Source organism: Lethenteron reissneri, chromosome 22 (genome assembly GCF_015708825.2).
Source record: "Lethenteron reissneri isolate LAM-NWPU_2019-01 chromosome 22, ASM1570882v1, whole genome shotgun sequence".
Lineage (NCBI taxonomy): Eukaryota > Metazoa > Chordata > Hyperoartia > Petromyzontiformes > Petromyzontidae > Lethenteron > Lethenteron reissneri.
This window is the reverse complement of record NC_083800.1, coordinates 3,402,652-3,428,774: the sequence shown is the minus strand read 5'-3', so window position 1 is coordinate 3,428,774 and position 26,123 is coordinate 3,402,652. Positions and strand designations below refer to the sequence as shown.

At 46.6% G+C, this 26,123-nt stretch overlaps 1 protein-coding gene across 4 annotated transcripts in view; it reads right to left on the bottom strand.

The window, feature by feature from the left end:
• Positions 1–26,123, bottom strand: part of ATE1 (arginyltransferase 1) — a 95,667-nt gene that overhangs the window by 54,828 nt on the left and 14,716 nt on the right. For 2 of the 4 annotated variants that reach the window (XM_061556361.1, XM_061556363.1), the window contains 2 exons: positions 21,491–21,619; positions 9,742–9,774 (listed from right to left, as the gene is read on the bottom strand). In XM_061556361.1, the coding sequence (XP_061412345.1) occupies positions 9,742–9,774; positions 21,491–21,619 (162 nt within the window). Of the gene's footprint in view, positions 1–9,741; positions 9,775–20,741; positions 20,871–21,490; positions 21,620–26,123 lie in introns of all 4 variants that reach the window. The other 2 variants (XM_061556362.1, XM_061556364.1) reach the window with 2 other exon arrangements.

Genomic DNA, 26,123 nt, shown 5'->3' with positions numbered 1-26,123 from the left:
GACGCGGTTCGTGGAAGCACCGTCCCTCGTGCGGAGCTTTTAAGGCACCTTTCCATCTGCCCGTCCACGCAACACTCAGGCCTTTGAATCCGTCCCGTTGCCCTAAACTTTCATCTTCCTCTCACATCCTGTTTGCATTAGAGCGGAGCTGGAGCGGCACGTAAGATTAGCTTAATGTGACGGGCCCTCTCTTCCCCCCCCCCACCACCCCTCACTTCGCTCTCTCCCACTCGCTCAGTCTCTCTCACGAACAATCTTGTAAAATGAAAGCCGAGCACTTTTGATGTGTTTTTCCGATACGGCCGCCTGGCATGGCATATCTGCAACATTCAACGTTGCCCTGCCTTGTGTAAACGCCGATACCGCCGGACGGCATTCACTCGGGGCTACGCTCGGCTTTCAGGGCCGCGTGATGTGTGGCGATGGAAAAAGGGGGAAACGCGGGTGTGCTGCGGAGAGCCCGTCTGAATTGAACTGGGGGATAAGGTGAGGTCAAGCAAATAGAGACGTCACAATTCAAACAAACCCCACGAGCCAGACACCATTTTGGTGGTCTGTCAGCGGCCGGCTCACAGTAGCCCACGCAAAAAACGCCGGGGCCAGGAAAATCAAAGACCGGTTTGAGGGAACTGGCACTGTTTGGACATTCATCTGGGGACTTGGCATATGGGTGGACGGGGCCTCATAAATTGTATTCCTGTGAAGCATTCACACACATCACCCCATACAAAACTTGTCTTTAATCAATTGCTATGAGAGCCCAGATTTATTCCCTGTCTGTTTTTCCTCCGGTGCCAGTGGCGGCACCCGAAACATTTTCACTTCCCGCGACATTTATGACCTCCAATGTTGAAAAGTAGGCATAGGTGCATTAATTGACCCAGAGCGGAGAGGTCAACGTTTGACAAGTACACGTACGTACAAGCAGTGTTGATGCTCCATGCAAAGTTTCAAGGCTATCATTCACTGTCAACAATTTGTTGCAGGCATCAATTTAAAGATAAACTACCTTGCTAGTTTGTGTAATTCTCAAATGCCGCATGTATATACACAAAAACGTTCTGTTAAACGGTCTGCAGCCTAATGGCTCCTCGCAATAATTACATTTTAAATGCTGACATTGGTTCTGTTTGACTTGTTTTAACTGGCTCTCGTAAAGCAATAGGTAATGAGATTCTGGAAAAGAAGGAAAAAACCCACACACATACACACACACGCGCACACACACACACGTTGCGCTATTCAGAGCAGGCCGACCGGCCGGCGTCACATAAATAATAATATTTGCCGAGCGTACGCGCGTAGCCACAGCGGCTACAGCTCGAGCGGAGCAGCATGACGCCTCGCTCTGCTCGAGCACAGATAAGCCAGTCAGGGGCTGCCAGCTCTCCGGGCCAAATTGCCTTGACGCACGTGAGGAGGCCCCGTGCGACCGCCACAACAACGCTGGCGCGCAGCCAGCCGGCCGGGCAGTGGCGGCGCGCGCCCGTGCACGCGCACGCGCCTTCGTTCACAGCGTACCTACGTCGTGCGCACGTTCAACTTCTTTCGCACCGTACATAGCTGACCGTGCTAATTGGAGGCGCTGGGGGAAGGACAACAAACTAAACACAAAGGGACAAGTTCGAAAGAAAATTTGTTTTAAATAAAGATTTTAAAGTGCATCGCTCCACTGGTTTCCACTCATCGGAGGGAAGAGTGTTGCGGACGGCCTGCAGAAGCGCACCTGGAAAGCGCACGGTGCGATGATCGTCGTTGTTCGATGGCGAGCCAAAAGCCCCTGGCTGTGAGAGGATGACCGGGAGTTCGCGCGATGGTTTAAAACGGTGTACGCGCGAACTCGCGTGAAAAACGGACCCAGGCCGAGGGCAGCCGCTCTGGCGCTAGCGTTGTCCACGGCCCCTCCCCGCGCCCCAGCCCCCATCCCCCCCTCTGCGCGCCCTGCGGACGCCGCCACTGCGGTCTGGTCGGCGGCCCGCCGCCGCCCGCGCGTGTTTTCAATGGGCCTCCTTCTTCTCGCTGCTGGCTCCACGAGGGTGCCATTACCCCGCGTGCGCGCGCGGTCAATGGGCCTCAGTCCGCGTGCCGCGGCGGGGGGGTCGGGGCCGGCGCGAGCCCCGCTCGGCCCGCAGAGGCACTGAGGACTTTTTTGTCAGTTGTAATTTCGTCCCCGAAGGAACCCGATGCAGGGCACACACGGTTTCCGGTGAACATCAAACGGCGCGCTCGCTCGCTGCAAGCCGTAGCCACGCCAGCACCCGCCCCCCCCCCCCCCCCCCCCACGAGCGTGAACCGCGAACGCGAAAGGTTGATTCAATATCCCGACGCGTCACGCGTCGCCATGCTTTGGTAACGTTAAACGGCGTCTCCATCGTCCCCGTTGTCATCGTTGTCATCATATTTATACCGCACTTCCCACGCAGTACATCTCGAGAAGCGCTGCGGCAGTCTAGCCAAGGGAGACCCCCCTGCTAGCAGATGTCCTTGTCCAGCACAACATAAACACGGAACCGGCCTGCATATGGGCATTAGTCTGCCAGTAGGGGGCCATGTTGCGAAGTGGATTTTTCCCAATCAAGTAATTTGCGAGTAGCCCATAAAATGTTGCCAATTTGGACACCGGCAAACACGGCCTAGTCTTTTTCACGAGGTTCTATAACAACCACTGTGAATTCGACGGTGCGTATTTTACGATTAATAAGACACGCATCATTAACCACGAGCAGCTGCCGGGCCCGGACCGCGACTCTCTGCAACGATCGGCCTCCACCAATGCATATAGCGCCGGGGTCGCGTCACCGCCACCGCCACAGCGTGACCGTGAGGTGGGACCGCACGGTGAGGGTGTTTGCCGAGGGTCGCTCCGTCCGGCAGGCCCCACCCGTGACGCCAGCGCGCGCTCGCACAATGGGAGCTGGCGCTGCCAGATTCGCCCGGTCGATGTGAAGCCATCTTTCATGTGCGAGGTCAACGTGGCCAAGGCCTTCCTTAATGCAGACCAAGTGTGCAGCCTGTTAAGCAAACAGCGGGGTCAAGCCCGGAGCCAGGCGGGTGCAGGGAAAGGTGCGATTTCGTTACATAGGAAAAAAAAATAAAGAATCGGCACCGTTTTAAGCGCCTCTCTCTCTCTGCGAGGAGGCTCAGCCCAGCACGACCCTTGTGCACTGCGTAGTCTGGCGTTTTTTTTTCTCAGCCCGCTTTTAAGTAAGAGGCCTCCCCTGGGAATGAATTACTGTTCGCAGATAATACATTGGAATCTTAAAAAAGAAAACTTCTGAAAGAAATTGTGCTTCTTTTCGGGATAGCGTTAATAACTACTGCGGCAAGTATAGTTTTTCTGAATTATTATGAAAGTACTGTAGCCTTCAAAAACTGTGTGAAAAGCCTGCACCTAAAATAATACGATGAATTTAACTTTTTTTTTCAATCACGCATTCATCTTAGTATTATTAAAAAATATCTGTATATTTGTTGAAAATTTTAATAACAGCGTGACCAAAAGGAACTTACTTTTCAGAGCACGAACTTCATCATGCGCCACCAGCATTTGCTGGAACGATCAAGCCACATGAAAAATGGTTTGGACAGTCGATTCTTTTTTTTTGATTCTCCAGAAAAATACTTTAAGCAACCTTTACAAGGCACCTTTGTTCGAGTAAAAACACAGAGGTGCTACATACGTCGCGGATGCATTAAAACCTAGGTGCTAGCAACTGGCCCAGAAACTAATCATCATTGACACTCGCTGCAGAAAAATGAAACCTAACAGATCGCGTGGAATATTGTAAAAGATGGCGTTACAGTTGCACAACCTACGCCGATACCTTGGGCTCTTGCCAGGGAGTTCACGAGAGATGTGGTGAATGTCGCTCTTTTGTAGGTTAACGGCTACTGAAACAAGCGATGCCGTTTATAACCCCGACCCTGCTTCTTCGCACTCGTGTGTTCAGGAATCCAACGTGAACAGAAGTTCCAACGTGCGGCTCACAGCCCAAAATGCAGCGTGCATCGACAATGAATGATTTTACACTTCTTGGTTGAGTAATCCAATGGTCATAATGGGCACGAAGTGGTGTTCTTCAGTGGTCTTCTCCGCAATATTGATGGTTTTGTCTTTTCTTGTTGTTGCTTGCTTGTGCTCATGCTGCCCCACGGACCTCTCGTGCAAAATAACCGGGCAACTGGCGAAATGGCACCATAACCCATGTGGAAAAAAAAAGGTCATCTGAAGGCATCTCACAAGTACTTTCTGATGTATCTTGTAAAACAGCTTACAGCTGAATGTGTTTTATCCACATCAACAAGTAAAAACAATCATCCAATATTTGCTTTTGTGGGCCAATGTCTGGCACGAGGGGTGATGCACGGCTCTGCGAGAGTTCCGATTGTCTACCTGGTGCCGACAGCACACTTCCTATGTCAGTATGGGAAAAAATACAAAATTAATTCCATATTTATTTGTAAATGTTGAGCAGTGTAAGTGGCATTTCTCAAGATTCCTGACATTTTAAATAACCTATAATGATTGAAAAATAAATAAACACACAATGGGCTCTCACCTGGTTACAGGAAAGGTAATGAATTAGATTGAGGTCACTGACTTTGAAGTCATACACGATAACAGTTTTCTTGTTTGGGAGTTTTAATGAAAACCTTTTGCAATGCACTAAGAATATGGCGCCCGAAAGAAATTGTATCAGCATGCCGAGAGTTTTCGTTTGGTCTAGCAATGACTATTTTCCCGCTGTTTAATTTATTTCCTGCAATGCTTGCACTATTCACGGAATAACTCTCATTAAAATATCCTTTAAAAGAGCACATATACATACATCTGAAAGACGTATGAGCCAGCAAAAATATCTCTCGCCCTCTGGAAAAAGCTGGGAGAGAAAAAGAAATGCCAAGCCGCGTGACAGAGGCAACACCATCAGTCCATGAACAGCGCGCCAACAAAATGCGCTAATATTGTTTTCATTTTCACATGCAGTCTCATGCCTTATTTATTTCAAGATAATGGGTGACAGACCAGATGCGTATCTTTGCAAGCCCGTGACGCGCGTGAACATGGTAACATGTTTCTCTTATTTACGTTCCACTGAAACGCATGTGTGACCCTGTGTTTGTGTCGCTTGTGCCGTTTCTGTCTTATCTCTCGCCTTGCCCGTGTGCGCTGCACTCTATTCCAGGTTGCCAAAGTGGCGTACGGTCATAATAACGTCGCCCTTTATTTTTTCCGCCAGGTGGCTCAGTGGAAGAGAGAGAGCGGCTCGCAATCGCAAAAGGTTGCGAGTTCAAATAATAACAATAAATCTTGGTTGGGGATTGTCCTAGGAAAAAGCGTCCCTCCAGGGTCGGTAAAATGGGCAACAGTGTGTGGGAAAGCAACCAGCGGAGGTTGTCCCGATGAATAAAGACGACTCCCACCATAGAAATGTCAAACTTCCACCACTGTCTCAGGAGCGGTGCAATAAATCACTTCACTTATCTCGCAAGCCTCGATGAGTCCAAAAGCACATTTTTAGGTGGGTCCCTGCATTGGGATATTTGGCCAATTCCACTCATGATGTTTTTTTGGCCGCGCGCGCGGAAGGAAACCCGAAAAAGCACTCGAATCTCCGCACGGCTAGAATTAACATTGGCCGCACTGCCACCTCCTGGCTCCCGCAGAGCCCAGGCCGACGACACCTTATATTCCCAGGCAAGTCGTCCTCCAAGTGCTTGCCAGACTCAAGAACTGCTTGGCTTGCGCGAGCCGCCGCGACCGGACGCATTGAGGGCGACGTCGCCCCAAGTGCGACGGCAACGGCGAGAGGCTGCCCACAAGTGGCGCGCCGGAAGTACGGCAGGCAGGCGAGCATTTTCTTCTCTTCTCATTTCGTGCCGGTGACGGTTATTTTGCCGGCGTGTTCTTTACGTGCAACAGTATTAAGGCGTCGGGTGATGCTGTATTCAAACATTTTACCGTTCATTTCTACGAGACCTATTTTGTCGATTTTTTGGGGCTTTGCGAATCGGCTTCAAGGCACAGAAGCCCACACCCACTGCACAATTCAAACGACGAGTTCACGGGAAAACTGTTTTACATGTTTTGCAGGCATTGTAAACCGCAATGACTATAGTTTCATGTCGGGTGGCTCTGCTGATTCAGACCCAGGATCTGAGCAGTGGTGCCTCACTGCTCTGACATGCATATTAGCCCCCCACCCCCCCCCCTCACTAGCCTCCCCCCCTCCACCCCCCTTCCCCTCATCCCTGAGTCAACCTGCCACATTTTATTTATTCTTGCTTATTTTCTTTACCAATTCTTCGGGAAGCTCTAAATGAGCCAAAATGAACTCATTTTTCATGTGACTCCTTCGAGGGAGGGAGAAACATGTACTTGGTCATTACAGACGCGTAAATGAGTAACAGGAAGGCCAACGCCTGCACGGTCGTGTCGTGGAATATGGAAGTGAATTCTGCATAGTCCAATGCAATGCGGCGAGGTGAAAAAACACAAATAGCCACGTCCGTTACACCACAAGAGGTACATTCACACGTGTGTCAATTCACAAGGAACCATCCACGATGCACAAATGTGCGATTTACAGTCGCATAGCCTCGCCTGACTCCGGCAATAATTGCACAGATTTTCAGTTTTTTTTCCATTTGACGTGAGTTATGAGCTCCCCGCACCAATTAAAACATTGCCCTAATAATTGCAACATTAATAATGAGTGCAGTGTCAAAAGCACAAAATCCCCTTTCATTGACAAATGTGCACTATTTACACAAAAAAACCAAACGCCTAAGGTACCGACGCGTTAGTGCACTGCCAACAGCACACAATGGCTTGCTGTGATGAACCATCGAGACGGCTACACTTAAATCCATGCACAAGAAAAACCACAATCTCTAATTGACGACGTGTGTTTTTTTTTATTCTAGAAAACACACATAAGGCAATTACAGCACCCCTTAGTAACAGTGCGCAAGAACATCGCGAGCATCTTGACTTGATCAGCCGAAGGTTCAACTCTGATGAAATAGTGTTCAATGGGCCAGACTCCGTATCGGCTTCCCAGAGAAGAATGGAGTAATGCAGTGGCTGATTGAAGGCAACACGGCAAAGCCATGTAATATGCGCTAAACCGGCGAGAGTGGCCGGGATGAAAGTCTGAAGAGAAGGCAGGCAGTTCCTGGCCCACACATTCCTGTTTCCTTTAGTAGCCGACTTCCCTTAATTAAACCCACCTGGCCACCTACGCCTACCTACTTAAAGCCCGTCCCTACGACCGCCAGGTGCCCCCCGAGAATAATCCGCTTGGCTCACGCTCGCCGGGGTTCGATGTCCCCGCGCGTGGGGATCAACGTAGCCGGTACGCACCAAGCGCGTGCGTGCGCACTCGCAGACACGCACACACGCGCAGGCTCTGCCACCTCTTCAAACAGAGTGTCACACCCTGCGACTAAGCAGACGGGCAGAGCAGACGGGGCAAAGCAGGGACGGTGAGCGCGAGCAACGCTGCGGGAGAAAATTGGAAACAGCACCGGGGGAAAACCGGCGTCAACGCGGCCGAAGAGAAGTGTCCCGCTGAGGAAGTCGTACATCAAACCCCTTAAATCGACGGCCAAAAAACTGACCGGGAAATGTACAGTTACTAAGTGCCAAACCCTTCACATTCAATCGCGAGACGACGGTCCTGGCTGGGCCGGGTCGAGATCATTACGGGACCACAGTGCGGCTAAGTGCAAGAGATGGGGGGGTCGTGTTACTTTCTGCGCATTTTCCAAACGGCGGGGGCCCGCGGGCACTTTTCAATCTCAAAAGCTTCTGTTGGCTAAACAGTAATGCCCGCTCGCGTACGCATATTGACGCCGCCTGTCTTTCATTTCACAAGTAGCCCATTGAACGCGCCGGGCAGCTGAGTGGAAGCCCACACCGACGGGCACCATCTGAAAACTCTATGTACGGCCGGAAAACAGTTATGAGGATGTCACTCATTGTACGTGTGCAGCCCTGGGTGTCAATCCACTGCTGGATGAGCGTCTCCCCCACGCCGTGCAAGTCGCGGGGGTTATTCGGCCGAAGATCACAACGCTGCTCAGCGTAGTCTGGTGAAGATGGCGATCACAGACGTGGGAGTGTAAAAGGACATTGCAACAAATGTCTTTTTTTTTTTCCTGCGCTGCCCAGAATATAGCCCCCGCAGCGGCCCAGAACGGCTGTCGCCCATCCAAGCACGAGTCAGTCTACACTCTCGCTTCATTTATGAGTTCTGACAAATCGGGCACATTGCGAGCCATTTGGTTACACGCAATCTTACTTTACTCGACCGGGTTTTATCACAAGGACTTGGGAAAGTCCACTGCCAGATAACACGAAAATATGAATCCACGTGGCATCCAAAAGAGGCCACTTCAAATTCAATGGCTCGTCCAAATGAGGGTGGGGATGTCAGCAATGCACTTCTCGGAAGGCAAGCGCAGGACGAGAAGAAACCAAAGAGGTCACTGCGGTCATCGCGTACAGCCCTGGGTGGATTCAGAATTCAAAGCCGCAAGGCTGACGGGCTTTTCGGGAGCGGCCGCCTTACGCTACACTCGATCGCACGCAAGAGAGCAGAAGACGGCCACTTACGTGAGAAGGGCTCACTGCCATTGCGTCTTCTTCCATAACACTTGTACTACAAAGGTTCATGGCCCTGGAGCCCGACCCTCGCCTTTAAGCAACACTTTTAAGTTGTTAACAAATCCCTCGATGAATCAGCATTAGTTATCTTCAGTTGTATTGGGCGCACAAGGATTTAAAAGCTGTGGGATTATGAAGAGCCACGTGACCGCTCAGAAGATTCATTGATTGAAATCGATTCTGATGATGACGATTGATGCAATGTACCATTGTGAATGAGGATTGGTTGGATATTTGTATGAGCTTTTGTTCAATTTATCTGTCGGTGTCCACGTTTGTGCTCCATTACTTCACAGCTGGTGATATGCACCTATCGAAAACTTTCCTCTCTCGGCACACTAGCAGACTGCATTTTATTTATCGAAATATGTTTTCCAAAAGCACTCCAACCTGCTCTAGCTCATCTCTATTTTACAAGTTTCATCCTTCTCAAATATCCAATAATTTACTGAGATATACATAAAAACTCACATTTATCAATAACATACACAGATAAAACACTCTGATGTGTTTTCCAGTTGTGTCCCTCCCACAACTGTTTTATATATATTTTCATTAAAATTGTTGTACTATACATATCATTGTGGTAAAGATCTATTTTAAGCCGCAATAAATAACTTATTTAGTCAAAATGTGGCAAAATTACACACAAGGTCATGTGACAACCTATATTGACCAATCAGTCCCACCTCCTTTAGTTTCCCCAACCTACAGGAACCGACCAATCATGTGGCCTCACCGTACCACACTAGGTGCAATTGAGTAGACACAGAATGATGCATCATTTCATTGACACACGCATCAAACCACGCACTTCGGTTATTGACAGATTATGCAAATCCCATGCTCAGGTGAGATTGGGGTTAATTGCGCCAACAAGGCAATACAAGATTGAACAAATGGGGCATTAAAGGCTCGATTCTTGAATCAAAATGACAGCCCCCAACTCATTACAATTCATATAATCACAGTGGCGGTGGTGGTGGAGGCGGGGGAGCTAATCTTTACGCACCACAAAAGTGAGCGGCGGTGGCGGCAGGCGGGTTAAAGCGCGTTTGCCACGGCCTTACCTTGAAAGGAGAGTTGCACAGGAACCGCTTGAACTGACAGGGCCCAGGCGTTGGCACGACGGCGCAGGCGTGGGGCGTTCGGTCGGTCGGCCGGCCGGCCGGCGGCGGAGGGGAGGTAGCGGTGGAGAAGGGTGGGGGGGGACGAATGAGAAAAAGTGGCCGGGAGAAAAATGCCACAAGATTAATAGGGTCAATAACCCTGTACTAACGGGCGTCTAACAAGGCAGGTTATTCGAGACGCAATCTCTGCTGAAACCCTAACCAGCGTGGGCCTACGGGTGGCCTGACCCCGTCTCAGAACTACCCCCTGCTGTCCCGCGCCTTGGCAATTCAAACCTCATTATTGCCTTTGACAACTGTCAAACAAGACACTCAGCTGAAGTGCCGCAGAAAGATTTCACCAGAGAAATTCCCCCAATGGCATTGCTTGTTTATATTTTTCTGTTGGATCGGTATTTTTATTTCCATTCCACCAAGCACGGTTGGCAGCCAGATGGCATAAAGACCTGAATGCATGCAGCTTCGTGACATTTATTTGCAGTAAGGCAAGCCTCTGTCATGGTGTCTAGCCCACATTCACTTCATTTTTTTTATTTCGTTCAATTTAAACCAAACACAACTGTAATGTTAAAACAATAAGGTAACACATACATTAACTCAGCATGTAAACAAGTAAACCCGTAAAAACTAAGTTTTTCACTCTAAATCCTTTATATGCGTGGCGGCTAGAGTTCTCTCGTCCTCTGGCTTGAGATGGCTGCAATCTATGGGTCAGATGATTGTCTGCCAGTATTAAGCAATTGGTAATTAAATATTTAATTATTTTCCCCTAAACAGTGTAAAATTTTGGAAAAAAAATTTCACGAAAATTAATTGTCACACACAACGAGTCTGTGTGGAAAATGTCAGCTCGATTGGATCACGGGAAGTGGGTTAAAAAACGAGCGAAAGATTTGCACGGTCCTAAGCAAGCAAGTGAACTTAATATAAAGGATTTAAAAATATATTCGCCTGTGGAGGACGCGGGGATCGATCCCGCGACCTTTGGCATGGGAAGCGAGGGCGCTACCAACTGCGCTACTCCACCACGGCCTGTGGAGGGGTTACGCTCTGGGCTCTTGCACTGTGATGTTCAGCCAAAGCTATCAATGCGTTCTATTTGAATATATGTAAAATAAAAAAATTTTGTCTAAAAAGTGTACAATTTTGGGAATTTTTTTTCACGAACAATAATTGTCTGGCACAACGAGTCTGTGTGGAAAATGTCAGCTCGATTGGATCACGGGAAGTGGGTTAAAAAACGACCGAAAGATTTGCACGGTCCTAAGCAAGCAAGCAAGCACGCGAACTTAATATAAAGGATTTAAAAATTAGATTTTTTTTTTTTACTGTATTTGATATTCAATTAAATAACATTATTTAAACCTTATCAATCCATTGTTGCATGAAACCTTGCCCAAGCTATGGCGGTCATGGAGGTTGTATGACCATACTTCACCATGTTGGTCAGTGCGGGTTTCTTCAGATACCACTCGCCACTGACATTAGAGCTGTGGCCGAGTTTGAACCCATCGTTGGGTTCATAGCGCAGTGCGCTAACCACTGCACCATTGCTCCATCCCACAGTATTCGCTAATAGTCTCAATTGAAACCACGTAATAAAGGCTACTAAATACATCAAACAACCTTTGAGATGACGTACTTCATAGGTATATTAAAGGAAAGATAAAAAAACAATTTAGAGGAAATTATGATCTTTATATTGAAACAATGCACATTCAGAATCAGATCAGAATAGGTTTCTATATCGGAGATATCCGATGAGCTTAAAATCTCTTTATCACATTCTCTGTGTATAATACAAAACGTGGCATTTCAAAACACAGTGAACCAGGAAGCTGGGTGGTTCAGGAGTCAGAGAACTGACATGGCACTTCTGAGAACTAGGGTCTCAATCTGGGTGTGAGCCACCATTGCTTGAACTGAGTTCTCGATTAGTTGGTTTGACGGCCTCACAGTCCAGTCACCAATGACGGCAAAAGAAAAACCCAATTACGTGCTGCATTCATGATATTTACTACATTTCAGCTCTGACAATTCATATGAAAATATCAATACGAGCGCCATGTTGCAAACATTTCTCCGTAGCAGGGCACGTGGGAAAATGCGCCCGCTTAGTGTGCGGATTAAAAAAGAAAGTCAAGTGAAAACAGGTCACAAGTACGTAGTTCTAGAATATCTGCCAACTCACAGCGTGCTGCAATGGTTCCACGAGCGTTCCAGCTGGACAGTGTCTCATGACGTAACACCGATGGCACAATGTTAACAGAATTGATGCATCACAAGGACCACCTCCAGCCAAGCCAGAATTAAAGCCACACCAACGCCCCAAGTCAACCTCTGTCACGAACTCCCATAAGAAGAGACCCTACTCCAGCCTGCTTCTTTTAAAATCTCGCTTGCGTCTCAGTAAGGGCCCAAATCCAGCGGTTCTCAATCCGTGGGTCTCGCTCCACCTCCACCCCCTTACCCAGGGAGGTGCTAGAGCCTTTCAAGAGGGGCGCAGGCTGTGGCATGAATACTATGCAGGAGACATTTTACTGTGTATGGTGGAAATCAGCACCATGATGTAGATTAGAAGACAAACTAATATACAACAAAAAATAAAATGCCTTACGAACATCATGTTGACTAAAGCCTTGGACATATGATCTTTCTGCGTATTTTGGTCTTGATTGGAGGGGCAAAGGAGGTCTAATGATGTAGATGCTTACCCCGAGCCCTCATTATTTTGATAGTGCATCGTCTTTGAGCTGTACGCCTTTTTGCGTCCTCTGGTCTAGCACCAATTGAGACGAGGCTCAAAAGAAAGCCGTCTGGTGTGGACCAATCAGTTTCAAGGACAATGCATATATTATTAGTGTGTTTTTTGGTTTGCATTTTGACCACAGGTATTGTGGTTAATGCAGACATGATTCCTTGTAAAAAGGTTTCAGTTTTGTTGCCAGAAAAAAAGGGGAAAAACCCTATTATTATATTTTGGTACTGGCAAAGGAGGTCTAATGATATACTTGCATCGTTACTTAAACATTTTCCTGGGTTTTGCACAAAAGAGGACACTTGCCACAATGGCGTGTGGGGCATGTTTTTGCAAAAATACATCCGTGTCATCTTCACAATGGCAAGTTTGCCTTCATGGAATTTTAGGTACCTTAAATTTAAAATTTAGGCCATGACGGAAGTGGAGTTATTTGAAGATTCACAGGCCTGGTGGATTACTAACGTGCTGCTAGCACTACTCTGCAGGGAGGGCATGCGCTGTTGCAGTCATCTGGGAGGGAATCACGTGAGAATATGCAGTTAATATAAATGCTGGGCAGTGCAACTGCTTAGTTTGCAATGCACAAGAATTATCAACACTTTGGCATCTATTTATTTTTGTTGCTTTTACACAATGTTCCATGTTACCCTCTTTCCCTCGCTGCCACATCTCAAGTCCGTTTAACCCCAGCCCTATTTTACGCACACAATTTCCAAAGTGGAATGTTTTTATTTCCGCCATGGTTTTCGCGTGGGTAAATTTTCTTTGTTCTCTTGCTTGATTTATGCAGTACATAGCCAGCAAGAACAAAGTGCACAAAAAACGAGTGCTAAGGTTCGCAGCAACACTGGAAATCTAAGCAAGCTGGGCCCATTCCAAATTCTACATTTTGTCCCAGATTAACAAATCGATGACAGGCCACCGGCGTGATTAATGAAGATCGAGGATGGCCTTCACTCCTACGAGCAGCAGCACATGGCTTGGAACAGACGGGCAACAGCACTCCGAGCCAACGGCAGCACGAAGCCATGAAACTATCTGCAGCAAGGATGGATTACCCGGCACTGGCTAAATTTCATTGGGCACTACATTATCAGCATGCTCATGATCCCGATGTAGAGAGACTGCCCTTCTTTTCTGAATTTGGCAGACAAAAGGCACCGACACCCATAAGAGAGGTGGCTGGAAAAAACTAAAAAGGTAATTTGTATTTCTCTGCCGTAGCTTTAGCCAGGACGTGCTCAGATATAAATTAGAGTTCCGGCATTAGGATTGCATAAATCTGGCTGCCAAGTGGGCTGGCGGGTCACGTAGAATACGGTTGTTTTGCTTTGGTTTTGCAGCCCAACATGGCTGGCGCCACATCATCATCATCATCCTGCCTTATTAATCCTGCAAATGTAGCCCGACTCCCGTTGCGGCAAGCGAGACTCGGGAGGATTTGCTTTGGGGAATCACGTGCCTGGCAGGGCATGGCACAACTGGCTCTGTTAAACCTACAGACCATCATCACAACATGCCAGGCAAAGCAGAAACTTATTCACATATGCAGAATGTAGCCCGGGGCACAATAAGCAGCCAAGTGAATGTTTATATATTTTGTGCTAATAATGATACCCATGGGCTCGTAAAAATACTGTTCACATGATCCTCTCATACGGATTAGGTGAATCTTTTAAGGCATATCCAACAATAGGCAAGATGAGATGACTGGAAGCATGTATAATTTCCTGTCAATGACATCGCTACATTTTTAACTCATTGCTGCTGAACATGTTCTATGGTTAAAGTAGTCGGTCATGGAAATGCAAAGACAATCATTACATTCAGTGGCTTTCCTGAAAAAAATATCACTTTGTATTCATTATTTTATGTGTTTTGTGAGATACATCAGGCTGAGAATGTGGAACACAATGCACGGGCCAACACATTAACGCATTTTTTCGTTATCACAGATTTGAGAAAGAAACATGTTTTTAATCAAATTAAACACCCACTTGGTGGGGCCATCTTTGTTCCCGTGAGTACTAAAATCCGTGCCAGACTATCAAAGGACGCTAAGTCCTTCTTGCCAAGTTCTTGCCAGATGGCCTTACACGAGCTCGACTATATAAAACACTTTCATAGCATCAATGTGTCTAGGCATGCAAGCCATCGAGTACAAAGGGTCGTTCAGTTCATCAGCCAAGAGAATTGAAACTAGACGTGTTTACAATGACAAAGGGGCTTCGTGATGATGACAGAAGTATAAATGTAAACGTTGAGGTGCAGATCCATATTGTTATTGCTGTTTAACCAACTTACATTCCAACTGTGATATCAGCGGCATGTCACGAGCCATAGATATTTCCATTCGTAAGTCTGCAGTTTGCAGCGCGCCCCCTAATATCGGAGGATGGCCCTCGAAGATGATATCAAATAACTTTTCCGAGGTCATAAACAGGTCTCTTTATCTACACCCGCGGCACACCTTTTACATGCTGTGCAACGGTTGTTCGTCATATGACAATCAATCCCATAACGAATTTGCCAAATTATGTTAAAAACTTAATTTAATGTGATGGGGATTTTTGTACAGTCATTGGTAACTGAGCTGAAACCATATAAGAGTCTGTCAAGCTGGATATAGCTTAACAGACTGTTGGGGCACATGCTGTTAGCGAGTACCTATGTAGGCCAGCATGGCACAAGAGGGGGTGGGTGGCCAGCACCACGGTCAGCTGCCTTTGTCTCCCCAGTGGTGATGTTTACACACCGCACCAGCTACTCATTTGAAGACGAGTCGAGTTAGGGGAGGCCCAGGACCGGTTCAGATAATCGTCACTGGTGTTGGCCGTGAGCGGGAATCGAAACTTGGGTTCGTAGCGCAGCAGCGCAGCAGCGCAGCGCGCTGACCGCGGCACCACCACTCAGCAGCGCCAGCGCGGTGCTTGGACCTCTGAACCAACCGGCTGCAACCAAGATGTAAATCCATCTTCACAGTTGTGGCACGACACCAGGCCCCGGAGTAGTTACATTTCTTTTAACTATTTAGATAATTGTTTTCCTCATATGTAAACGTAATACTAACATGTGCATAAAATGTCGGTATGGCCTCTGCAGATTCAATGCCAGGTAGGCTCTTTAAAAGCAAGTTAGTGTGAATTCCGGTGGGTGCACACAAAAATCCACCAACAAAAAAATATATGACATGACGAAGCATGCATCCAGATCAATTTGTTTGCATACTAACTATTCTTGGCCCATTTCAACAGGGTATATAACACTTTGTTTGGTGAGTGCATGGCGAGTAAAAAAAATTGGCCAGAAAAATGCAATTTAAAGTAAAGGGGGAGGAGGGAGAGAGGTGGTCTTACTTTGAATCTGCTGCACAGCGATTAAACCGGGAGAAATGCCAGTTTAAATGGTAATTTGCAAAGGTCGCATGAATGAAATATTTACAAGATTGCAAGTCAGGAAATGGGAATCTATTGCCCAATAATCCTATCCCATTTTTTTGCAGTCCTCCAATCTGAATTCAGCACCCATCTTCAGAGTGCCAATCGAAAGCGGAAGGGGGGGTAGGCTTCACGTTTTTTTATCAATTTAAAAATAAAAATCCTAAAGCTTCACTGCAGAAAAATTTCGCAGTGCCGTGCAGTTTTCACAGGCCATTTCGGAAAATGTCCCAACACTTTAAAAGCAGCAGCAGCAGCAACAAAAAATGGGCCCAGAAGCCACAGGCTGACGAAAAATGAGAATTACCTCGTAGCTTTAGCATATGCCTTGCAATTACACAAAGATCCACACACTCCTGTGCAGGTCGATAAATAGCACAAGATGTAAAGTGGAGAATAAGATTTGTTAATTGGCTAGACTATGGCTGTGTATTGGTCCAAACTAAATAACCCATATGAAGGCTTGTTCAATAATTGGTTCTGTAAAAATATGGCTTTGATTAATGTACAATTCAAACCCAGAAAAATACACAAATCCTAATGTTTATTGGTGTAGTACCTGCTGATTCTTTTCAGCATATATCAACAAATAAATAAAACTAGGCATGCAATAAAGCACTGATTATTTAATTAATGATACGAGTCCGTGCTCAATCCGCTGCTGCATTAAGGCCTCGACAAGCCATCAGCATCTCTCAGTCTTGCTATGCAAAAATCCATCCAGTAATTGCAAATGAGCTGATTTCATTGCTCCATCTCCGCATTGACTGCCACGCCGTCGTTAGTCTCGGCCACCGGACGTCATCCCTTTGAGCGACGCGTCTTGCCGATGTGGACCACATGAGCCCTGAGCCAATGGAGGCTCTGCATGTACCACAATGGCAAAAATAATGAAATCTGGAACTGAATCGAGTCCCTGGATCATGAGAATTGATCATACTGCAAGGAGGGCAAATCGTTACATTGTTAATCATGGAATGTGCAGCAAATGCATGTGGCAGTGAATAAAATATGGGCGACTTGACCAACCAGCACCGACCAGTAAAGTGAAGTGTGGTAAAATATCTCCCATGAGCCACATGGTGATGCTCTCATCCAGCAGTGGATAAACAAAAGCTGGCCACTGTCTGTAGTGGCTAGAGGCATTCAACAGTGCAGTATTTAAGTTGTGGACTGTGTATGGGACTGCCCCAGCGTCTGAATGTACAGACTTCACACGTGCACACAGCCGTCTGCAACTTGTGCGGAATACACAAATGCACCACAGACGCCCCCAGAGGCTCAGACAAACATAAAGAACCGAGCCAGCAGAGAACACAGGAAAGCATTCATTACAGCCTATAAAATGATGACACGCATGCCGAAAAGTGCGTGTCTCTTAAATTCCACCTTTTTATTTATGGGGAACAGGAAGGCCAGGTTATTTTTATAATCCTTCATCTCTCCGTGCAGCCCTCGTCGAGGGTGGGTTTAAAGCACGCACGCACGCTATGAACCTTCTTTATATCTCCACTGTGAATAGTCTTGAAGAGAGCCTGACTCCTCTGCTGATTTGCAGCGTTACTTTAATGTAATCTCAGATTAGCTGTTCCCATTTTGAATGTGTTTGTCAGGAGTCGGCAGTGTCAATTTCAACTGACTACAAAAGCGAGACACGATGGCTTTCATTGGTTTATTAGATATACGATGATTGAAAGTAACTATGCGATCAAGAAAAAAACTTGTTTCCATGATGACCAATGGACAAGGTTGGTGACAGAATGGAATCGAAAGGAGAGCACATGCAAAACAGAATGATCACTGCAGCGGAGAGAAAGGTGATGAGATCTGCTAATGTGCAAGAGATGGATTTCAGCATTGCAGGATCATCTGCAATGGTACCAATGTGGGAGAGGTCTTTATTCAGTAGTGGGGAGATCATAACTGAAGATGACGATGAACCTACTGCTCTAATTACATTTTTAAAATAAAAAGCCATGTCGCACAGATCTGACTACACAATTGTAAATTTAAAAAAATGTCTCCCCTTCTGTTAAATATTTACATATTCATTTCCACCATTACATTCCAAATGTGATATCGGCATGACAAAAGATGACAAAATCCTTTTGGAACAACTCACAGCTAGTGGGGTATCACCCTGTGTCTGAGTGATATGCAAGGTCACAGCAGTGGACCTCTTTATGCCTCACTTGGGACAAAGAAATTTCACTACGTCTGCAAATTTGTGACCGTTACAAATTGAACTATTATTATTATTTGAATGGATCGTTCTGAAAAAAAAATAGGATTTGCACAACTCGGAGAGAATCCCAAATAGATGCCTCTTCTCACGACACGACATTGGTAGAACAATTGGAATAGAATTGGGGGAAATCTTTTTTTTAAAGACCAGAGTGTGGCACTCGATGTTTGACATGTTAGGCTAACCCCTAACAGACCATTCTCAGATTCTGCAGGTGTAAATGGCCAGTCAGTATATCTCTCTTTAAAGCAATGGGCATTGAGTCGAGACCATGCTTTCGTACCAATATCGATTACACGCTTAGGTAGCCAGGAAGACCAGACGCCCTCGGCAAGTGCCATTGGCCAGAGGGTTGCGCTAATGGAGGTGAAGGGATATAAAAAGTTGCTGGAGTCTCGTGAGAAAAACGGCGCGCCGAACATTTTATTCTGCCCTAAAACAAACTTACAAATGCTTAATTTTTTTCTGGGTTGCATCAGATCATCCATAAATCTGGCAGCGGTTTTATTTTTGTTACACTTTTCTACAACAAAAACGTATTTCCAGCTGCGCGAGTTTTTATTTTTTTTTAAAGACACCGCCGAAAATAATTTGCATTGTCGCTAGCGACCTGCCGCCGGTCATGTTGACTCAGAAGTCGCGAGGCCTCGTGACAAGGGACTTACGCGCAAGAGCACAATTAGCGCAGAGACTAAGCGGGTCACGAGGGAAGGGATAGGAATGCTCGAGTCTGCTTTGACAGAAACTCATAGGCAATTACGAACAAACTATTAATATTCCTTATACATTTGAGCGCATTAGGCACGCTTCATTCGGAGCCGATCGATGCTTAACTGTCAAATTCGGTTGTTCGTATGAAGAAAATAGTCGATTGACAATTAGGTGTATTATTACATCGCAGGGGACCGCGGCAAATGATGGTGGCTTTTATTCAGCCGTGGATTGATCCTCAATGCTAATGATGATGATGACAGATTAGAGTAATCCAAAAGAAGTTGCTGAACAGGCATCTAATATTAATATTAATTTATGAATGCATACAGCCATGTTGGATCATTGTTAGTCTTTCAGCTGAAAGGTGTTTATTTATGAGATACTTTGTTTATTATTGTGTGCTACAATGGAAGCTGCAAACGAAAAAACACAATAAAATGATCCCTGCAGAAGAAAGGCTCCAGGAAATGCAACCACGACAAAATATCCAGTTCAATAACACAACAAATATAATTTTCATCATCTACATCATTTGTTTAGGGAGGTGACAAGAGCATGCTTTGGTGCACATGGGGATGGATAGCAAGGGTCACACAGGCTGCCAATTGGCCCACAAGCTCTGCGCTGACATGGCACAGCGTGGGAAGCCGGCCAATTGATCTGGCACCATAGTTCTGAATTCATGCCAGGTTTTTAAAACGCACGAACAACAAATAATAAATTGCCGCGCACAAGACACATGCAAGGAGCTTAAATCCAATCACTGTTAAACCACTACCACGAGACTTCTTTACGGAATGTTAAAATTTCACAATATTTGAAATACGTTTTTCAAAATGAGACATTGGCCATTATCAATCCACTGCTGGATTAAGGCCTCCCAAAGGCTCTGCCATCTGTCATGAGCCTTTGGCAACACACCTTGCACCCTGCACACGAGCCGACTTCGCTGCTCCTTCTCCACGCTCCATTCCTTAGCCGCCACTTTGTCGGTAATGTTTACAATTGCCCATCATCATTCCGTCCACTTACTTTGCTCCATGGTCAACATTTTGACCGATTTGTGTCCCCGTGATCCACGTGCTGCTCTGTCTCATTCCCAGTGTAGGCAGCAGTTTGAATTGGGAGGTTTTACCCAATGTCATTGCAAATTATTGAATGCCGTCACATTAAATACACAATTATTAATTTTGACATCGTCCATTTCATTTTTATGGGGCATTATCAAAGTAACTGGTGGCAGCTGTACTGCTTTAGAACTCGCTTGCCATCAATATGGCTAATGGGCAGTAAATGTAGTTTTTTTATAAAACTGGCAACAAAAAATATCGCTGCTACTCGAAACTGTTTAAATATATATGCAGTATAATAATGAGGAAAGATGTTAAAAAGCAGGGGATAATTATTATATTTTACAGCCCTTTCTGGATTCACTATTGGAAGGTCTCCCCATGCTATTTTCATCATGAGGGCTTCATTTGACCATACTTCACCATGGTGGTCAATGAGGGTTAACAAAAAGGTGGGGGGGGGGTCTAGCCAATGACTGGTTGAGACCATCACACGCCAGTGATATTAGCCGTGGCTGAGATTCAAACTCAGGCCGCCAGGTTCAAAGCACAGTGGCACAAACCCCCAGATTACCACTCCAACCCATAAAATGCAAGCATCCAATGAGCAAAATTTATAAACAACGCAACATTTTTTTATACATGTATTTTTTGCTTTAAACGATGTGGTCGCTGGCAATGATGATGACGATGATGAAGGAAAAGAAACGCACCTCCTCAGAGCAGCACTGCTCCGGAGCGTCGTTGTGCACGGCCGCCTGGTACTTGGCATAGAGAGCCGCCGACGCGTCAAACGAGGCCCTAAACGAGTCATTCTCTAGCGAGCATGGCACCAGCCTCAACTTTGAACGGCGCCGGGCCACAGCGAGGCAGGGGCAGGGGAGGAGGCACACAAGGATGGAGTTTAAGGCAGCGTGGCTCAACGACTGTGAAGCCCAACCAATCTTTCACACCTGCTCAGAGTAGAGTCCGTCACAAGAAATCAGAGCGGTGTGTCGGTGACTCTGAATGGACCCACACGACAATAAGCACGAACAGCTGGGATCGAGTTAAATCAACCTGATCTCGAATTTTCAATTCGCAACTTATTTCCACAAGCTTGTCGTTGGGAATTTGTCCAATGGCAAAAGCATACGGGCCATCGAGTATTATGGAAGATTTTGTTTCAAAAGAATGTTCACGCAGGAAGTAGATTAATTGTTTTTTTTGTATTTTTATGTTAATTCAAAAGCCAGCTGTTTTGCTCATGAGTGGATTTCCATACTCGAGGTGAGTCAGTAAGATCGTCTCTCTTTCAACCAGGCCAAGGAACAAATTTGCGGATATTTTTTTGTTGAAGTCAAGATTTAGAATTGGGCTCCACTTGGGGCCTACCATAGCCTCCTCCATAACCCCTGTCCCGATAAGCGCGCATGCGACGGTTCGTCACCCGAGCGCCCACGACGCGCGCTAGGCCTCTAACCTGCTCCTGCGAGGGTTTGCTGGGGGGGTCCTTGTGTACGACCACCTGGTAGCGCTTGTAGAGGAGGTAGGACACCTGGAAGCTGGCCAGGAACTCAGAGCTGGGCGGAGACGACCTCACTAGCCTCACCTGAAGCAAGGGGCCACCGATAGGAGCATGCAGCGGAAGGGCCACACGGTTCAAGAGGGTGTAGGGAGTGGGGAGGGGGGAACACAAGGCAACATAACGTTTAAACGCAAAAAACACAGACTGTCACGGGGCCAACGCGTACTTACCAGGTCACTGTAACTCGGCACAAAAAACATCGTAAGAGCAAACAAATCATAATTTCAGTGATGGGAAAAACTTAACCCATCTTAATGTATAAACCACCATTTTCCACTATGTGTGCAATGTCTTGGATATCTGCAGGAATGACTCGAAAAGTGACTCGAACCATCTGATCAAAAAGAGGCCATTTTCTCCGTTTAGCATCATACGAACGGCGGCATTATTTGAGGGCATTGGTTTGAAATGACAATTTTTTGGGTTCCGTAATAATTCTTGGTTGTGACAATGTTAACGAGCATAGCAGGAAATAGGTGGTGACCATTCAGATACACGTGGAGTAGAACTGAGTGCAAAATAATACGGGACTGGTTTGATCGTTTCCTTTTCATCATGACTCAATGGTACAAACAAAAAAAATCTGCGGCTGCGAAAAGCACGTTAGCTAAGTGCTGACTTGCTGACGACTCACCTCCAGCGTTGAAAGACACGGAATACTGTACGAGCATGCTTAGGAAGATAAATCCCACCACATCAAAAGTGAATTGGCCATTTCTGTTACAATGCCACTGTCAAAAATCGCATTCTTCATGAGTGACACCCATCACACAAACAGCAACAGTGGCGCAGGCTGCGGCCTCCAGTCTCTGCGAAAGCCAAACGAACCGCAAATCTTCCCTTTTTGGTCAGGCGCCTAAACACACACACGGGGTCGCTAAATTTACCAGAGAGAGGGAACTTCCCGCAGGCAGCCCCAGTGAGGGAGTACTGAAGGGCGCATTGTTCACGCCAGCACGGTGCGCGCCAGCAGCAGCGGCTGTGGCGGAGGGGAGCGGTGGCGTAGCGGTTAGCGGTCTGCGCTACGAACCCGGCGACCCGAGTTCGATTCCCGCTCACGGCCAACACCAGTGACAATTGTCTTAACCGGTCCTGGGCCTCCGCTAGGTTGACTCAGCCTCAAATGAGTAACCCGGTCCGGTGTGTAAACATCGCCACTCGAAAGACAAAGGCGGCCGGGCGTGGTGCTGGCCACCCACCCCCTCGTGTGCTGTGCTGGCCCTCATAGGTCATCCACGCTAACAGCACTTGCCACAACAGTCTGTTAAGGCTATACGGTGGGATCTTTGTCTTTGGTGGTAGTGGCTGGTGAAGGAATGGAGGGCGGATGGAGGCAGGCGGCCGAGCGAGCGGGGCGAGCGGGTGGGTGAGCGAGTGGACGAGCGGGTCGGCGAGCGGCTTAGCGGGTGAGCGAGCGGACGAGCGAGCGGGTCGGCGAGCGGCCTAGCGGGTGGTCGAGCGGACAAGCAGGTGGGCGAGTGGGCCACGAATCAGCTGGACAAACAGAGCACGCTCCCCGCCACCTTGAGCTGTGAACCCGCACCGTGAAGCCTTACGACGCGCGGGAGCTGGTATCAAGAAGCAAGCGTCCCGTCTGATGCGGCTTCATTGAGTTAGACCCAAGGCGTCGGAATGAGGAGTCATGGAAAAAGATCCCCCCCCGCCGCCCACCCTGTATACGCACGACAAAGGGTGAAGTGGATTTATTTTAGGTATAAATACAGGGTGCTTCAAAAAATGTTAACACTTCTGAGAATTTGTAATAATACCACAAGAGATGTGCCTCCGGGCTCTGGAGACCACCTGGAGAAGATTCCAGACATGCGTTGACAACGGTGGCGATTAACATACGTTTGGTATCATGTTACTCTGCATTATCCGTTCTATTTCCATTAAAAACAAGTCCCATATGTTAACATTTTTTTGAAGCGCCCTGCATAAAGGGTGTAACGGTGCGTAGGCCAATTGCCAAATCCCCTCCGAATGAACAAGGAAAGTGTTTGGATGGGTGACCACCGTGCATAAAATATGAGTGATATAAGCCGCCGTTGAGAGCAGCATGAATCCATTGTTGTATTGTACTACGTTCCCATGGCCATGCTCACCGCCGTCACCAACCTGTACTTACCAGCATGGTGAAGTAGGGTCAAATAAGCCCCAAGACCGACACAGTGGTGGACTGACAAAAGGGCCATTATACCTGTACACCACATATATAGCATGAATATGTGAAGATGCACTGGTGCAGATGTAAATCTATTCTTACGCTCGCAATACATGACTCCAATCCCACACGCAATAATCTTGTGATTTACAAATTGCACGCAATTTTACACAAGCAATATGTTAATGTTACATTTGCGCCAATAGAGCGAACAAAACGAGACAAGCATGAAAGAATGAGAAACAATACGAACATGACAAGAAATAACGTTACAAAACAGCCCTCGAATCGCCAAAATCAATCGAATCGTTTGCTTTAAGCCTCTTCAAAGACAACTGGCCAGCCTGCCAGAGAAGGCCAAATATTCTCCAAAGGGGGCCCATGTAAGTGGAGGCCCTTCTGCCAACAGTATGTACGTATTTTGAACTTCTTTTGCGCCGTACGTAGCCAACCGTGCTAACGGGAGCAGTAGCGTTGAGTGAGCAATTGCAGGGCTGCACCTTAACCTCGCGTTGACACGCAAGGGGGTAATCAACACTTTGAGAATCTACAACAAAGACTCCCACATAGCCTTTTGCAGACTTTTCGGGGCAAGTGCTGCGAGTGAGCATCTATGAACCTACAACCACTGCTGTGGAGACCAACAAGGGAGGTGCATTGGCGCATGGAGTAACAAGTATAACCCGTAAAAACAAAGTTTTTTACTATAAATCCTTTATATGCGTGGCGGCTAGAGTTCTCTCGTCTTCTGGCTTGAGATGGCTGCCACATATGAGTCAGATGATTGTCTGCCAGTATTAAGCAATTGGTAATTAAATATTTAATTTGTTTTCCCTAAACAGTGTAAAATTTTGGATATTTTTTTTTCACGAACATTAATTGTCTCGCACAACGAGTCTGTGTGCAAAATGTCAGCTCGATTGGATCACGGGAAGTGGGTTAAAAAACGACCGAAAGATTTGCACGGTCATAAGCAAGCAAGCAAGCACGCAAGCAAGCAAGCAAGCGTACGTAATATAAAGGATTTAAAAAGCAGGATAGCAGGCGACGCAGTGCGAGTCAATGTTTCGGATGTGTTGGTAAATTCGACTGAGCGAAACAAACATAAACTAACAATGATCGCAATTACACCAGAGTACACGTAATTGCAGCATAACCTTAAGTGAAAGACTTGCTTTATTCATATTCAAATGTTAATTATCCCTAATGAACATTGGCTACTTTTGTATTTTTCTTCCTGTTTATTCAGTTTTAAAATATATATATATTTATTCATTTATATGGTTAATGGCCACATGTGATTTTCTAGTTAAGAAAAATAAGCTGCCAAAACGCGATATTATAGTTCAAGGAAATGATTAGAATCCAAGAAGTAAAAAAAAACATTAATAGCAAAATGAAGCAATTTTGGCAGCAGATAAAAAAAACGGATCTGAAACTGTGCAAGCGAAGTGCTAGTAAAGTCATAAACATTCCAACATTGGTAAATAAGCGTCGGCTTTCTTAAAAACATGTTTGTTTTTGAAAAAATACGCCAGCCAAATTGCCCCCAAAACAAAGAGCCGGCAGTGCGCTTGTGATATCAAACACCGACAACATTTCCATGCCTAAGGCGGGCAAGGCCCCCGTGAAATCAATGAAATTATACACAACACATTAGCACTGCGCTCGCCAGCCCACTCCGCGACGGCAAATCCAGTCTCCCCAAAGCCGTCCCGACGGTCGCTCAAGTGGCAGCCGTGAGTCTCCACACGAACGCGGGCGGACGTGCAGCACGCATGGCTCACAAAGCCAACAACAAAACATTACCGCCAGGAACAAGTTAATGTGAGGGGGCCACGTTTTGTTTGTTTGTCGCTTTGTTTAACCGCCGAGCGCGGCGAATGGGCGGCGAGACGCCGCCGCGACAATTATACTCTTTCCTTTCAAGAGGTTTGAGACGGTAAAATCAGATAGTCGCACACGCACACACAAAGAATAATTAGTGCTAAAAAATAATTACCGGTACACAAAATGCAACATGGGAGGAGAAAAATAACAATTTAGAAAGCGAATAATAAAAACATTTCCCCTTGTGACATCTTAAAAAATATAAAATCTGAAAATATTGTTGAGATTTTTTTTTTTAAATAAAGCCAGCATCCTGCCAGAAGAGACATGCCCAGACAGACGGGTTCCGTCGAGACAGGTTCACCACTAATGGCTCACAATGAGCACTCGTATGAAAAGCGATCATTACATCTCTCAGCCACAATAGCCGCACACTAAGCATTGTTTATGTCGCATGGCCTCTTTCTTTCTCCCCCTTAAAAGCCATTGGGCTCCTTTGGGGCTGGATCTCCGATCACACTTATTTTTGCCTTT